Source organism: Lissotriton helveticus, chromosome 3_1 (assembly GCF_964261635.1).
Source record: "Lissotriton helveticus chromosome 3_1, aLisHel1.1, whole genome shotgun sequence".
In the NCBI taxonomy this organism is placed as follows: Eukaryota; Metazoa; Chordata; class Amphibia; order Caudata; family Salamandridae; genus Lissotriton; species Lissotriton helveticus.
In genome coordinates, this window is record NC_136061.1 from 805,115,483 (window position 1) to 805,133,270 (window position 17,788).

General features: G+C 43.2%; 1 protein-coding gene across 1 annotated transcript in view; it reads right to left on the reverse strand.

Annotated features, from left to right (window-relative positions):
• The window catches only part of USH1C (USH1 protein network component harmonin), an 898,978-nt gene that overhangs the window by 435,490 nt on the left and 445,700 nt on the right, over positions 1–17,788 (reverse strand). Inside the window, exons 12-13 of the mRNA XM_078681063.1 lie at positions 7,773–7,915; positions 3,479–3,544 (exon numbers count right to left, since the gene is read on the reverse strand). Of these exons, the coding sequence (XP_078537189.1) occupies positions 3,479–3,544; positions 7,773–7,915 (209 nt within the window). The remainder of the gene's footprint in view (positions 1–3,478; positions 3,545–7,772; positions 7,916–17,788) is intronic.

Consider the following 17,788-nt stretch of genomic DNA (forward strand, 5'->3'; position numbering starts at 1 on the left):
GCAGATTTACAAGCCCCTTGTGCCTCCTTGCGCCGTCATTGTGTCACTTTTTTTTAATGCAACGGCGGCAAAAACACTGCGGCCAATTTACAATGTGCTGCATCAAGCAGCTGCATCACGTTGTAAAGCCCTGCGTCACATTATACCTGTGCTAGGTATAATGTATGCAGGGTGGGCGTTCCTACGCAAAAAGCCATGTAGAACTGACGCAGTGAAAATCCCTACGCCTGCTCAGATCAGGCGTAAGCAATGACGCAGGGCTTTTTGTTAGAGGATCTGTTGTGGCACATTGCTGGAGTTGCGCCACTTTTATGACCAACTCCAGCAATGCGTCACTTTTGTGCCAATGGATGCATCAGTATTTCCGATGCATCTGTTAATCCTTGCACCATGGAGCACTGTATAAATACAGAGCACTCATGGTGGCACAAGGACATTTGGCCCTGGCGCAAGGAAACTGACGCATCTAAGCAGATGCGTCAGTTTCTTGTAAATCTGCCCCACTGTCTGATTGGATCCGACCTGCCCTCGCTATAGGACCCCACCATCTTGATCGATGCTTTAACAGTGTATTTCCTCTGCCTAATTACTGTAACTGTTCTTGTAGTTACTGCTACACACACCCACCAAAGTAAACGTCTGTGTTTAATTACTGTTAATGTAAGCCACTATAGCCCTTCTCTCCTGCTTGCGTAAGTGCTCTGATGCATTCGGGCCAAGTCTGCGCTATAAAAAATTGCATAAATAAATAAATATTTTGTAATCCAGCATCCAGGTTACGGACGTGCCCTGGAGGCATAATGGTAAATTCCACCCATTTTTTCCACTACTGGCCCACACAATTTGTTATCCCTTTATAATACAGAGCACCTAGGTGCACATTTTGCACCTGCGTGATGCCAAGGGACATTTCCTCATTTGCATAGGGACATTGTTTCATGCAAATTGGGGAATGCCTTTGCCCCTGTAAGTGTGCCTTGTTGCAGATCTGTGCGCGGACAAACAGGTGCCTGGGGAAGAGGGGGGTGCAATTATTGAACCAAATAGTAGTGAAATATAGTCAGTACACCCCCTCCATGGTTGCTGCTTGTGAGTCAATACTTAATGTGTGCTGGTGTTTGACCGTGATCTGCACCAGCATTTAATAGTTAACCACAGCACTAAAGACTGTCTACCACATGGTGTCACGGTCTGCCTAGTTTTGAGGGGGCTCAGCGGTTTAACAATTAATTGCACATATACAAAATAGTTCTAGAACTACCAAGCCATTCTTAAAGCTTTGGGTGGGCTTGGATTGTCCAAATTATCACATTTATATGAGTGTGATGTTTAGTAAGAAGAATTTATACCAGCGGGTGACAGTGATGACGGTTCCAGTCAAGCTTCCTCCTGAGTAATATCCTTGGCCCTGACACTTGTTTATTTACCAAATTATGCTCTGTTCTTGAGTGGCAACAGAGTTGTCATGTGCCAATTAGGCATCGCAGAAGGCAGGTACAGTGCCACCCCACACTCACCTATAGGGCAGTGACACGGTAATTAGTTGGGAGCGGGAGGTGTTGCAGCACCCCATATCGGCCAGCAACCTCACTCTTAAAATTGAGAGGTGTTACAGCACCTCTACTTTAGGGTGTACGTACCGCTTCTCAAAGACCTGCTGGGTACTGCATTGAAAGATAGGCCGGCAGTTCCAAACTGTCGGCCAGTCTTTCAATGTTGCTCTCTTAGCACGGTGGGCACAAGCAGGGCTGGACTGGCTACCGGGCAGTTGTGTGTGCTGCCGAGCTAGGGACTAATTTCTCTGTTGTGGGGGCTTATTTCGTTGATGGGGACCTGCGTGCGATTTGAAATAAAAAAAGCAAAACGAATTTCGTTTTGCACACGCAGGTCCCCATCAACGAAATTAGCCCCCAGCACGGCAGCACACACAACTGCCCGGTAGCCAGTCCGGCCCTGGGCACAAGTTTGTGCTTTCAGTGGAAAGAGCACATTTTGTAACTAAAATAGTGCACTGGCATCTAATACATAATGTGTTGACCTCATTCAATTTGACATTTATCTGGACTTTCATAGCCATTGTGTGTTATTTAAAGGGGAAGTACATCAAGATGTACCGAAAACAAAGTTCCTAGAGCACACCTCACTTCAGGGGAACCACTTCAGCGCTCACTCACAGACTGAGGCAATTATGAGCGGGTGTCTAGCAGGGAAACAGAGCCTCAGACTCTGTAGGCAGCAGACAGGTCTAAAATCCTCAGCCACTTTCAGGACACCATCTGTTATTGTCATCAATGTCACCAGGGGCGGAGCTTGGCTTGGTCAGTAAGACTGGGGGTGTGAGCTTCAGATTTTCTGACAATCAATCTGGCATTTCATATTATTCATTATATGAGAAGCAGCACACGAAGGGTCTTAAGAGCCAGTAGAAGGGGAAAGGATTGCAGATTGTGAGGGGATACTTAAAGCACAGTAGTTTCTAAAATAACTATGTTTTAAAGCTTTCAAAACAGAGACAGGCGTGTGTGTGTGTGTGTATGTGCATGTGTTTTTGTCTGAGGGAGTATTTAAAAATCAGAAGTGAAATTCAGCAGACACCTTACCATGCTCAGCTGAAAGCTCCTGTACCAAATATTTGTTAAATAATACATTTATTAGGAGGGTGCAGCACACATAGAAAGAGCAAATCACCATTAGTGATTGTTCATGCGCAGGAAGGGGTCCCTTCTTGCACATAAACAATCATTAAATAATGACGAGTTGCAACTTCTATATGTGCTGCATTCTGCAGCACACATAGAAGTTACAAATCGCCATTATGGATTGTTTATGTTCAGGAAAGGACACCTTCCTGCACATGAATAATCATTCCCTGCAGGCACCCTTGCACTATGGTGCAAGGGTGCCTGCATTTGCACTAAGCAGCTACATTTAGCACCTGCGCTAGGGGAACCGCAGGGGTGCGCCGTATTATTGTAAATACGGCGCATCCCTGCATTTTTAGAACATCACAGCGCAGCGTTGCCAATTGTCGCATAACACCATGCTCCACCATTACACTGTACATATGCCCCAAAAAGCCTTCTATGACTTCCCGATTCAGAGTTCTGCAGTAAAGGAATGATGTGTATCCCACCTGGTAAATAGCAGTACCCTGGGATGGGCTATTGGCTGGTTTCACCAAATATTTCAGATCAACATGTCCCCCAATTAATTTTGCCAGTTTTTGTTGGCAAAATCTGCGAGGGTAAAACTGCATGGTGTGATAATTATCCCACTAATCGGAAATGTGATCCCTTGATCAGAAAGTGCCCTTCCACAAGGGCCATTTATTTTCAAGTTTGGCAATTTGTAATTTCTATAGAAATTGAAAGGTCCGTGGTGTTCTTCCATTGACGAAAATGCCAGCTACTTTGTCAAATGCATTCATTTTATTCACAATTTAAAAGATAACGTAAACATATAAGCATGGTTTACTTACTTGGTCATTTCCATCCGATACCTTTCTTCTTCCTCCGATGCTTTTTGTGAAATCTCCATTTTTCTTCTGCAATTATTTATATGTAGAGGCACGTGCAAGATATCAGTCGAGGCATGAAATAAATAACACAGGACAAAAGTCGTAGTAAAGTAAGTAGAGCTGACATATTTATAGTGAAAAGCATATGTTTGTTTATTCAATAGATATTTAATGGCAGAATTCTATTGCTCTCGATTTAAGCCTGCAGGGAGATTATTTTTCTACATGGCATCTCACAGATAACTTTAGTAGGTAAGGATTTTGGTACTGACTATCTCCTAAGACAAACTGTAGGAATAGATTGCACTGTAACTGTGATCATCCATATTAGGCCCTCTTAGGAGAGAGTATTTTGCTTTGCCTATCGTAGTTTTGTATACATTTGTAATTTTAGGATTGTATGCCTAATGGTAATTTTGTGTGATGGAGAATAGGAGTGCTTATTTGTTCACTGACAATAGTTATGCGTAATGTTAGATGTCTTACTCAGGGCTGGACTGGCTACCGGGCAGTTGTGTGTGCTGCCGAGCTAGGGACTAATTTCTCTGTTGTGGGGGCTTATTTCGTTGATGGGGACCTGCGTGCGATTTGAAATAAAAAAAGCAAAACGAATTTCGTTTTGCACACGCAGGTCCCCATCAACGAAATTAGCCCCCAGCACGGCAGCACACACAACTGCCCGGTAGCCAGTCCGGCCCTGGTCTTACTATTTTACTGCATTGCATAAATGCTTTTCACAGTAAAAAAGCCAGGCCTACTGCCTTTGTCATAACATTTCAAAATAAAATAATTAGACATCTGGCGTTACGCATAATTCTTTTCTGTGAACAAAGCAGCACTGTAGTCTTTATCACTTGCCTTTCACCATAACCAATACAGGCTGAAACCCATCAAAGACAGAAGAGGCACTTTCATGTATAGGCCAGATATCTTGGCACTGTCAATGCTGGAGACAGAAATTCTCTATCAGAGCACGACTGGTTGCTTTAGCATACAGGGCACGACGCCAGAAGCATTCACCACAAGGTTGTGCTGAAGCATTTTTCCACATGGAAGACAAGTTCCAAGTAGAACAAACCAGGACATCCTGCTGGCAAGGCCCAGCCTTTCTCAGTTAGCCTCTGGACCGTTTCACAGCTCTCCCGACATCGAAGATGCTAAGCCCCAACCATTTTCACATGATGGATCTCTTCTACATGGTCACCCAAAACCTCCCAAACACTTGGGTGAGGCTTCTAGGATCCAGGCCTAAGTTTGCAATGGGAAATCAGATAAACAATTAATCCCAGTCAGGACCCCTGCACAGTGGCGTAGCAAGGAGTGGTGTTGGGGAGGGGCCGTCGACCCCGGGCAGCACGAGTTTTGGGGGCAGTGGCCTCACCCACCGCTCTTTCATGTGGCCGTCGTGGGCTGCCACACAGAGACCACCAGCTCCCCCGCTCTTTCATGCATGCAGCGAACGCACAAGGGCTAGCTACGATACTGCAGCAGCAAGATCCAGTCCAATCTATTCCCAGCTTCTTAGGCGGTTCATCCAAACAAGGAGGGTACTGATTAAGCCTTATCTATCTCAAAGATTAACAGGCGGCCAGCTGGTCTGAATCTTGTGGGCAATTCTAAAGCAAAGGTAAAACAAGAAGTAAGTCCAAGTCTCTGTCCTTCTCCAGGCACACAGCAAGAATATGTTCTCTTCATCTTCTAAGGGTCTCTACCAAGTTCAGTTGTATTCTGAGATGCTCGTGTTGGGCAGACATCCTTATCAGTGCTACTAGCTAGTTATTGCTGACAACCTTTAGTTCAATCCTTAAAAAAATATTCAATGCTCAAACCAGCCCAATTTTTCAATACTTGTAGTTGCTTTCCGGCAAATACTGCCAAGAAACTTTGCTTGAGGGTCTTTCAAAATGGACTTCATAGTCAGTGTGCAGAGATTTGCATCTTCATCCAGGGGATTTCTATTTAAAAAAAGGAAATGCCACCGGAAAACGAACCCTGGCTGGTTCTGAGGCCATGTCTCCTCCCAGTGTGAGTAGAAACAGGTTGCCTGGGATCAGAGCAGTTTCAAATGCACCATACACACCTTAGTAATATCTACTATAAACATTCACATTTGGAAGGTACCTCTATGTTCATTATGAAGGCAAGCTACTTCTTTTTTCAACTTCCTTCCCAATAATTCAAGTTAAGTAGCCAGTGAATACTACTCCCAGACCTTCTTGCCCACAGGCCCAGGTCTACTGTCTTGTTCAAGGATGGGCTTCTCATTCCTTGTCAAAGGGTTAATTACATATAGTGGAGCAAAGACAGCATAGTAGAAGTGAATTCATTCTGGTTTAGGCTCTCAAAAAGCTACCAAGACATTTTATCAAATCACATTTGTGGTATATTTGGTAAAAAAACATTTTTACAGTAGTAAAGTTGATATTCCAACATTAGGCAGAGGATCTCTCTAGCAGTTACCAAGCCTAACTTGTGATAAAACACATTGTTTTACACAATGAGACGTATTACATAGGTAAATCTTCTTTAGCTAATGCAGTGAAAAGACTCAGGGCCAGATGTACAACCATTTTGTGCACTCGCAAAAGGGAAATCAGCCTGTTTGCGACCACAAAATAGGTCTGCCTTATTTATAAACCCTATTTTGCGAGTCGGCAACCTATTACTGACTCGCAAAATAGGGCTTAGGACTCGCTTTTAGGAAGGGGCGTGCCAAAGGAGTCCCTTCCTAATAGCTACTCGCACTTCAATGTAAGATTGTTTTGAGGCTGCAACTGCAGCCTCGAAACACTCGCAGTTTACCATCCATTTCAAATGGGTGATAACCCACTCGCAAACAGGAAGGGGTCCCCTGGGACTAGCACTGAAAATATATTTTAGGTGCAGGCAGTGGTCCCACGGACCACTGCGTACTCTTAAAAAATTAAACAGTAACGTTTAAGTTTTCTTTTTTAAATGCATCCCGTTTTCCTTTAAGGAAAGCAGACTGCATTTAAAAAAAATGCTTTATTTAAAAAGCAGTCACAGACATGGTGGTCTGCTAACCCCAGCAGGCCACCATCCCTGCGAGTGCTGGCCTTTCCTAATGGGGTCGCAAATTGCACCTGCCTCATCAATATTAATCAGATAGGCAATTTGCGACCCCATTAGGAATCGCAAACAGTGTCTGAGACACTGTTGTCTATTCCTATTTGCGAGTCGCCAATTGCGAGTCGCAAAACAATGCCATTTAGGACTCGCAAATTGGTAGGATGGTACATTTCACCCTGTATGCTTGCCGTCACTGTAGGAAGATACTGGAGTAAATATTAGGGATGCCCCACATTTACAGATTAAGTTCTCTTAATTGATTAGTAGATTTTTCAAAATGTCACAATGGTTGACACATGGCTTCTTCAGTATCACGCACAGTAATCCAGGGTTTAGCAAGGGGGGTAGAAAAAGTGTTACCATATTTACGAAAATCGGTGCTAACACTGCGATGATGAATAGTTGTCTCGACGGTGCTCAAAGTAAAAATTATCCGTGTTCCTAGCCTCAAAAAAGTTAAAGAACTGGGAAGAACTTATGAAAAGGTACATTTCTGTTAATTGGGAAAATAGGCACAATCTGTATTGCAGTTCCTGTATGGGGTGGTGTCTCTGGTGCTATTTTGAGTCACTGCTGAAAAACACTGTGTCTTCTTGATGAAAAGACAAATTTCACATACCAACTTAAAGCAAACCTTTTTACAAATGTAAATGATGATGAAAAATAGTAAAAATTCACATTTAAAAACACTGAGGAAGTGCATAAATGTGTTAACTGTCAGGGTGGTCAATCTGCGGCTTTGAATGAAAAGCGAAATACATTAAAATGAAACGTCTTTTTTTTGAAGAAATAAAATAAATATAGGAAAATGTGAAGCATACTCCGTTTCACAATGGAAGAGCAGATCTTGGTTGTAAAATTTCCCCAGCTGATTTGCTGTACCACCACATGAACATTAACAATCCAAAGTGTGACCAATGACTATATGTAAAATAGTCAAAGAATTTGAATGATGGAGTAGAGTGACAAATGGAACAAGTACCCTTCTTTTTACCCAAAAAAATCATACGTTTAAAAAGTATCATCAAAGACAAAGGCAAAAAAGTTGACAAAATATGTTACACTAACAAAGACATTTTAATTTGAAACGCCAAAATATGTCATATTCTAGCTACGTCTGTGAAATGTAATCTTGTTTTTCAAGTAAGATATTTTGAAGACTTACAGCCTTTCTTTCTCCTGCTGCTCCTTAAGGATTTTATTTGTTTCCAGTGCAACCCTCTTTTGATGCATTAATTCTTGACGTTCTAGTTCATGCTGGCGTCTCTCAGTCAGTATTTCATTGTCTGTCATGAACAACTCTCTTCCCTAGCATCAGAAATGAGCACTTTGAGTAAGAAGTACATGAAGAACACAGCAATAATCTACTTTATTTCTCAATTGCCATCAGTGATAAAAGTATATTTGAGTAAAATTCACAAGAGTAAGCCACAAAAAGCCATCGTCTAGTATATCTCTTTAGTGCTTTCATTGACAAAAGTGCATTTATATTCTCATCAATTCATCTTCTTGTCTAACCCAACCGATAAGCATAAAATAGGATACATAAGTATTCTTCAATTATATCAGATAAAATATATTCATTCAATGTGTTTTTTAATGTGAATAACTGTATTCATGCATTTCAATGTCAAGTGAAAACATGTGTACTTCTCACATGCTTCTAAATCTGTAAGTGGTTAGCATGTCTGAGTTTAAACTTCCATCCTTTAGCTCGGGAATGGAAATGTGGTGGACAAGGTGGATCACTGGTCTATCAGAAAGCTACAAATATTGTGTTTGTTAAAGAAAAGGCACCCGTGGCATTTTCTTCTCAGAAGAATATCCTGTTAGAGTTTTAACCCGGCCAGAAGGTGTGGGTTACAGAGCCTAAGAAACCCAGAGCTCTCCAGGATCATTGGACAGGCCCATATGAGGTGAAGGATCTCAAGACCACTAGAAACAAGGGTGCTCCACATGAACAGCCTCAAACCACACTTTGAGTGGTCTGAAGTGAGCATGCTCCTGATGACAGATGAGGGAGTGGAAGAGGAGAGCAAGCCTCTCCCTGACCTCCTGTATGCCCAAGAGCACGATGGGTCAGTGGTGTGTTTCAACCTCCCCTCTAACCTGACCCCAGAGCAGCAGAGTGACTGTCGCCAGTTGCTGGGGCAGTTTGCCTCTATGTTCCCCTTCACCACTGTACTCATACACCTCTGCTTCCATGACATAGACACTAGAGACAGTCTGCCCATTAAATCTAGGATTTACAGGTTGTCAGAAAGGGGAGGGTCAGTATAAAGGAGGAGGTCTGCAAGAGCCTGGCGCAAGGGGTATTTAAGCCTTCCAAATGTCCCTGTTCCAGCTCCATGGTGCTGGTATCGAAAGCTGCCCCACCGGATGCTTCTCAAGAGCTAGGTTTTGGGTGAACTACAGGAAGCCTCAATTACGTCATGAAGACTGATGCACACCCCATCCCCTTAGCTAATGAGCTCATGGACAGGCTGGACACTGCCAAGTTTCTCAGTACTATTGACCTGACATGAGGGGACTGGCAGATTTCTCTGATTGAGGTGGCAAAAGAGAGGTCTGAATTCTCCACTCCAAAGTGCCACTTCCAGTTAGATTAAAGAATGCCCCTGCCATCTTTCAGAAATTGGTCAACAAGGTCCTAGCTGTGAAGGAGGAATTCTGTGCCTCCTTCCTGGTTGACATTGCTGTCTACAGCTCCAGCTGAGATGAACTTCTGTATAGTCATGGTGATGGAGCAAGGACTCGTAGAAAAGAGACTTGCTCAGAAGCAATCCACTTGTTTAACTCATTAACAAAATTATTAATAAGTTTCATGGAAACTAATACGCACTACGCGAACACGCGACTAAGCGAAGCTTCGTATGTGTGTACTAGCGCACATAACAATGTAGAAGGACTAATACCGCTTTAAACGGGGAAATTGTTTTGCGCATGCGTCAACTACATCTACGTAGGATGACGAAATAATGCTTGGAGGGAAATTCTGGCGCATGAGCAGAAGATACTAAAATGGAGTCTTGAAGACTCGCGTGCATGGTATCTGCTTATTTGAACTAAATCGAGTGGTTTTACTAATGCTAATGCGGAACTGGGATAGAGTAGAGGTGGATGATATACAGTGCAAAAACGTTATTTTAGAAAGTAACATCTGTCTTTTGACTTTTATCATTAGTGTGTATTTGGGCCTCTCTTGCATAGCTGAATTAAATGGAGTGACGCAAAGTCTGCGCATGCCCACTGAGTGAAGCCATGAAGGCCATGATTGTGCAGTTGAAAGGGAGCCAAAAGAAAAAAGGTACATCCTGGGAACAAGATGATGTAGAGTTCAATAATGAAGAGAGATATTCATGACCAACTTAAATTATGTTAATAACTATGTTTGTAGCCTTAGTAAATGGGAACGAAACTTGTGAATACAGAATAAGGGGAGGGGTTTGCGAACATTAGTTGAACTGATTTTAATGTCATTTAAGCATGGTGTGATGAAGAACCCCCTTGCCTGACCAATCAGATTCCATATTTTTACAATATTGAAACTTTAGTGGGTCGAACATTCAGAACGAAAGATATAAGTAAGATAGCTTTAGTTAGTTAGAGAGATCTGAGAATGCTGGACCAGAAGAGAGCGTGAGATGCTGGAAGTTGCCGATGAAGAATTGAAGAAGTGCAGTGCAGGGAGCAGGGAGCTGATTGCAGAACCTGAAGCAGAATTTCTATCCTAATTTAATTAGGTTAGATCAGAAGATTGTGGTAGAATCTCGAGGAGGAAGAGAGTGTCAGAGAGGGGTGCGACACAACCGTTGGTATTCTAGAAAGGTCAACTATCCTGTCCTGATTCATGTCCTGAAGTCTTTGTCTCCTGGTCTAACCCAGGGGACCCTTACCAGCCCCTTCGCCAGGGGGTTGGTCTTCCACACCATCCTTGGTAACTATAATTACTCGTTATTAGCTGAATGTTCTTTTCTCTTTGTCCTCTTTTCTCTCTGGGTATTGATTATTGCATCAGTCTAAAGCATATGCATGTTGATTATGAATTGAACTTTCTCTCCAATGAATCAAGGAGACTGAACTGTATTGAATTGTTCACATGCATTTAATTTAGATAAAGATTGAAAACTTCCTGAGTCTGTAGTTCTTTACTTAAATAAATGAAAGTTAAAGTTATGTTAATTATCACCATCAACTAGTTCAACTAAAGGTCTATCGACCAGAGGAAAGAACTTGTTGATCTGTGAAGGGTTAGTTGAATGATGAATGAAAGGTATTGAATAAACTAATCCTAAACAGTTTGCGAAAATTAAACAGAAAACTGTGACCAGTGGCTTTACCATTGACCAGTGGATTTACCATTGTGAGTTTATGGGCCCAGGTGAGTATATGGTAGTAGAGTATCTGTTGTTGGTGAACCGCTGGATCAATGGCTGCTGCCAATATGCAGTGGCAGGGAGGAAGGGCAGCAGCAGCAGGGGCAGCCGGGGGGAGGGCTGAATTAAAAAAATGAAATTAAAAAAACTTACCTGATCATGCAGCCGTCTCGCTCTCTAGTGCTCCTCCGTTCCCCGGCTGTTCCAGGCAGTCCCTGATAAAGAGTCCCCATCCAATTCAGATGCTGCTCCCATGGTATGAGAGCTGCACCAGGATTGGCCTTGTGGAGGCTGGTGTGTTGTTCCGCACAGGCACAGGGAGTCTGTGCCGTTTATCCACCTGGGTTAGAGAAACCTAACTGTGCATGTCTGTTTGGTCGGCCTAATATGGGCGGCCAAACGTATATACAAACTTAGAAGTGCACATAGCACTTAATTCCTACTCCTTCCCATGGCCCAGCCCCTCCCTATGGATGCTGGGTCAGCCAGCAGTTGAACAATAATAATAATACATTATTGTTTTATTTTTTCAGCTCCTGGCTCGGAGTGCTTTTAAAAAGTAGGCATTTTCTTGCCTTTGCCATTTGGTGCCTGTAGTTTGTGCATGGGTCACGACTGAGAGTAGCTGAAAGTTGAGCTTTGTATATTCCTCCTAAACAGCCACATACAGTAGGGAGCCTAGATGGGCCATCACGGGCAGGATGGGAGGAAGGAGCTGGGCACAGCCTTGCTTACACTTGAATAGGCTGTGCCCTGCCTCCAGACAAAGGACTGCATACCCACTGTAGTAAGTCTGGAGCCAGGACAGGAGAGGCAGGATGCCTGAAGACTTCAAAGGGAAACCTCTAGTACGTTCTCCCCCGCTTAAAAAGCACACTAGTATAAATATCAGCCCTCCGACATCACCACTTCAGTATACATCTGGACCTGTGGATACACTGTCAGGAAGAAGGAAAGCTGTTCTGCGGAAGGACTGTCACTGTGCTTGACTACTGCCTTGCTGTGCTGCTGCTTAACTGGGCTGACCTTCTGCCTACTGCCCTCCTGCCTGGGTGAGAAGCACTGGACCCTATATCTTGAACCCAGGACCTCAAAGACAGGGGTTAGTTTGCCGGCCTCTTGACATGACCCTTAGGAAATAAGGGCTCCAACAACGTTGCATCTGCACCTGCAGTCTGCCATCTGTGAGTTCACCCTGCCAAGTGGTGCCACCCCCATTCTAGACCCTGGAAGTGGGCCGAATGTGCTTTGCCAGCCTCTGTGAACCAAGTGGAATGGACGCATCTCCGCTGCTGTGTGAAGCAACCACGAGCAGAACTGATGTATCCTCACTGCTGCATGGATCAGAACTGCTGCAATGACCCGCAGTGCATCACGGCCCCTCGCCACAATGGAACCGCAGCTCAATGATATATCCTCGATGCAGGCCCTAGCATCCTTCTACATCACAGCCTCGCAGCTCCGAGGAACTGATGCATTGCCCTGCCTGTGTGACACATCTACGGACTTCGCATCGCCAACCCTCAATGACATAATCTTTGACAAAGATGCAAAGGGAACTTGCACTGCAGCCTCGCTGCACCTAGGAACCGACGCATTGCTTCGGCTGCGTGATGCATCATTAACGTGGTTGTTTGCAACGCTCTGCAAACCAGGTTTGAAGGTACTTTGTTCAGCGGGCCTAACTGGGTCTCTGTAGCCAGCCTGCGTTCCATCGCAGTCTGCCTGAACTTGTGACTTTTTCTCGGTCCAACATGACAAGATGTCTACAGTTGGTGTTACTTTTACTAAAATCTTTCAAATTGAATATCTCTGGTTTTACTGATTGGGTTTTGTCACTTCGGTCTTGTTTTATTTGTTAAAAAATACTATATTTTCTAAATATGTTCAGGCTTCATTTTGTGGTGTGTTTTCACAGGGCTACTGTTTAAAGTGTGGCAGTTCGGGCTGGACTGTTCCCATGAGGCACAGGGTCAGACTGATTTGCATATGGCCATGTCTGAACTGGGGTGGCAGAGTGGGCTAAAGAACGGTGATGGATTAAACCCAGATCTGTTGACTGGGTGTGAGTGTTTGATTGGTTCAGATGCTCTGTCCATCACCACCCCTTTTGTACCACTGTTTAAAGTGTTGCACAAATACTTTACACATTGCCTTTGAGTTAAGCCCGACTGCTCTGTGCCAGGCTACCTGAGCGCTGAGCACAGATTAGTTTAGGGTTTGCTTGTGACTTCACCCTAGAAGAATTGTGGTTGCTGCTCACCCAACAACCCAATTTCTTACACTCAGCAGCAGTGGGGTTGCATCAAGCATTATCCCTGCCAAGCGCCTCTCTGAAAGATATTCCCAAAATGAAATATGTTAAAGACACTGCATTACTACCGGCTCCACCTGATTTGCCAGAGGACAAGACTCATGGCTGACAGAAAGAATGATAATAGTTAGCTTGCAACCTGCACCCCAATAATAGATAAAGCAGAAGGAAAGGCTTCATCATTCACCCTTGATGGCCACCATTGGGATTTTCCACACAAGAGATAATTTTGTCATGGTGGTCCTCATGTTTTTTTCACCCCTCTATTAAAATACCTCAGAAACTTTCTTTTAGACTTTGCTATAGTTTTTGTTTGTCTGAGGACCAGAAAACGGATATAGACAAGGCTGGCTACTGCTCTGTACATTTTCCTGGTGTATGTTTGTGCTTGTTGGGTGTTCTAACATGTTTCCCTTCCTTAAATTTGCATCCAAACACATGCTTTAAACACTATTTGATGGTCCATTGGGTTTCCAAGGATAGGGCGCTGAGACTTCTCTGGTATCTTGGTCGTTCTGAGGGAAGGGCAATGCAGTCTGATAGGCACCTTGTTCCTTCATGAAATACAGCATTAGAACAATCAGGCATCTGCAGTGAAGGTTCCACAAGAAAACTTAAGAAAACTGGCACAAGAAGGAGCAGTGCAACAGTAGATGTGGGCAGAACTTGGGGAGTTTCACTCTGTGGAATCCTGAGGAGTTACATAAAAACTGTGAGATCCCTCGGAGTTCATTAACAGTTGGAAATCGGTACGACTTCTATTTGTATTCATTATTGGTGTATGGACCTTGTTCCGCCCTACAAAATCAGCATGCAGCCCACCAGAGGGTGCAGCTTCTTTACTATTGCTTGAATAGATTTTCTACTCAAGCGGCAGGTTTGTCAATGAGAATGATTGTAACCACTGGCGTTGAGAAGATCTTGCCAGGTGCTGTTCTAGCAGGTGAAAATCATGCTAGGGATCGCATATTCTCGTTCACCAACTTAACCTTGGTGAGCCGTGGGAAAATAAACTCCAACACGCAACGGTTGGCGGAGATTTACTGGGAACTCTGTGTTATAAGCATAATGTGGAGTGGGCAAAACGCTGTGAACTCTGCTGGCAGAGCAGAATTTATCAACCACCCCTACGCAAAAGGCAAAAACCGGACTGAAGAAGAGAATCAGACTGAAGCAGGAAATGGATTGGGAAAATTGAAGTAGAAAATGAACTTGCACTGCAGTGCAGAGCTTGAATGTCCTTACCTCATCCTGATATACCTGTAAAGACAGGAAATGGCCCATACGAATAGGAGGGAATACTGTCTATTTTTATTCATTTATTTGATTATTCTTTTACTTTAGACATTTGTAAGAAAGGTAAAACCTGGAGATGTTCTAGTGTTAAGTCTGAGACAAAAATAAGATTCAAGATGATATACTGCTGGAGATTTTCAAGGTTTTTCTGAACCACATGGAACTAGTGATGATACTAACATTGTTGGGGAGGGAATTCAAGAGTTAGATCATCTTTAAGGACAAAGGACAACCACCTTGATGAGGCTTCCTGATTTAGGAAAGACTCAATACAAGGCATGAGCTGAATGCAAAGAGCATGAGGAAATATACCAGGTGAATAGTTGAATGAAATAAGGATTGTTCTAATGAACAGCTTTAAAATATATGGACAGACTTTTGACCACAATCCTTTTGCCCAGTGGAAACCAGCAGAGGTTCTTCAGGCAGCAGGTAACTGCGCTTCTGCAAGGAAGTTTAAGCAATAGTCGAGCTGTGGCATTTTGTGCCAACTACAGTGAGTGAAGCACAGAAGTAGGGAGACCTAAATAGATAACATTAGTTGAGTCGAAGTGAGAATCAATATTGACCTAGATAACCGTGAAGGGCCAATGATCAGGAAGAAAAGTAATGATATTCTTTGGTACTCAGAAATAAAAAAAAATGGGGCATACTTTGGACACTTGGTATTTAAATGAAAATAGTGTTTTAAAATAGACACAACATTTTTCATGTTCGTAGGAGATGTCGGACATTGACCAAACATTTTAAGCCACCAGTCCAATCATCAGATCAAAGAGGTAGCCACCAGTACCAACAACTCTTTTTATCCATTTTCAGCTTAAGACACTTATGATTCATCTAAGCTGCAAGCTTAGATGAAGTAAAACAATGGCAAAAGTTATTTCCAAGTGCTTCAGAGCTGCCAATCAATCGCAGGATAAGCTGAGTATGTTCAGTATAGCACAAGCAAAAGAGACTAAAGAAAGAGAAGCAAGCTTTGCCAGAGGAGTCCAAAATCAGATTAAATAAAGTAAGGGTAAGAAAGGAGCCCCAAAGGACTCCACATCCAAATTGTTTACTAAAGAGCAAAGGGTGGCATCAAAACCACTTGTCTATTAGTAAACATATTCATAGAACCCAGTTGAAGGAGAGATGGATATAAGAGCACCTAGAGGATGGACACATTTACATACAATCCTGAACATTTCCTGAGAATTATTACTGGCCTCTTATTAATGTTGTCAATAATCCGAGGAAGATTGGTCAAATCACATGGATGTGAGGAAATTTAGAAAGAAAGCCTGGACTTGTTAACTTTGGAGTAGTTGTGCTTTAGCAGTTGCTATAGTAGGATATGGGGAGGGGGGACAAAAACTAAGGTCACACATATTATGCAAAAAATAATCATTATGTGATCTAAACAGGGAATTGGAAAATAGGCAATATTCTTAGCATAATGCCCAGAGGCAAATAAATAGTCCAGCAAATGCCCAGCCGTATGCGTGGGCTCTGACTTTAGCTGACTGGGGCCAAAGGTAGAACAGGCTTCTAACAGCCTATTGGAGGCAGAGAGATCAATCTGTGGGGCGCCTGGAAGCCCGGGTTCATCCTGCAGCCGGAGTCAAGATTAAGAGTATGGAGGAAAGTCAGTGGCCGGCTGGAGATGAAAAGGACAGAGTAGAGGCAGAGTTGCACTGGCCGGCCATTGCCAGGTAAGTGTGTTAAAAATAAATATCTTTTTCAAATCCCTCCTCCCCACCCCACCACTCGTATCCAGTAGCAGCCACTACTGGGTGGAGGGAGAGATGCGTATACAAAGGAGGAGCGAGGGAGATGGAAGATAGTGAGGTCAAAAGGGAGGAGTAGAAAAGGAGGAGTCAGAAGAGAGAAGCAGCAGAAAGCGGGAACCAGGAAGCAGAGACAGGTAAGCGGTAGATAGGAGGGGAAAGTCAAAGGAAGCAAGAGAGGAGATGTGGAGCGGAACGATGGAAGGCAAAGGGGACAAGGATGGAGGAAGATGATGGGAAAAGAGGGAGAAATGGAAGAGTGGAAGGCACAAAGGGACAAGTACATTTGAGGTGGTTAAGTTTGTATCAGGAACTGAAGATCATTTAGGAATTAGTTACCAAGTATTCAAGTTTTATTTTTTTACATATAGATACTGTCCAAAAACTATCCAATTCCCTGCTTATATTTATTTTTAAATGTGGCTAAAAGTCGAAAATGCATCTTTTTATTTCTTCCCAAATCAGTCAGTTATGCCTACAAGGCCAATAGCTTAGTTTGACAGATTAGATGGTTGAAACACATTAGAATCCATCAGGCAATCATGTATACACTAGTTCCAGTTCTTTATAGCAAACACTAAATAAATATGGATAAACACAGACAAAAAGAGCACAAAATAAATATGGATAAATACAAACTGAAATGCCAAAAACAATAAATACCAAAAAACCAAGGGTTTTGAGTGTGTTTTGGAAAGTGAAGATGTCATCCATGATCCTGGCTGAGCATTTCAGAGGGAAGAGAATTTAACAGGGTCGGAGCTACTCCAGAGAAAGATGACTTGGTTAGTTGCTTTTTCACATTTTGAGTCCTTAGAATGCCTCTGCATCTGGGGTGCTTTTGATTCAGATTAAAGTTAGTTTTGGTGAGAGGGGATGGCTTCAAAGAATATACCTGCTCATTTGAACTTAATTCTGGCCTCAATGAGGAATTAGTGCCGGTCTCTCAAGTGCAAGAGGACAAAGGAGCAGCTAAATAATGGGCGGCTTTGAGCGGGACCAGAGAGAAGTTTGAGTATCCAATGAGAATTGCATTGCTGTACTTAATTTGCAGACTATTTTTGAAGACATAAGGGACTTTCCTCCGATTTACCCTTGTGGTTGACATGTGATGTCATTGATAGGGAGGGATCGATCCAGATGCCTCCTGATTAACATCTTCAACAGCAAGATGCTATTTTTAAACCTGAGTAACCTACTTAAGAGTATAAAGTAGCCAGTTGCAACCCTTGTGGTACAGAGGGGGTAGGGGGACGAAGCCTTTAGAGGGCCCACAAATCTTCAGGGGGAGGGGCATTCAGCCTGAGGCCAATGAATATCTGTGCAATATTTGAGACTCAGGCATTCTGTGCGTGGGGGCGTCATTATGCTGATGGCACTGCACCTAATCTGCTTTGTCTTAAGGCCTGCATGCAACTCGACCTAA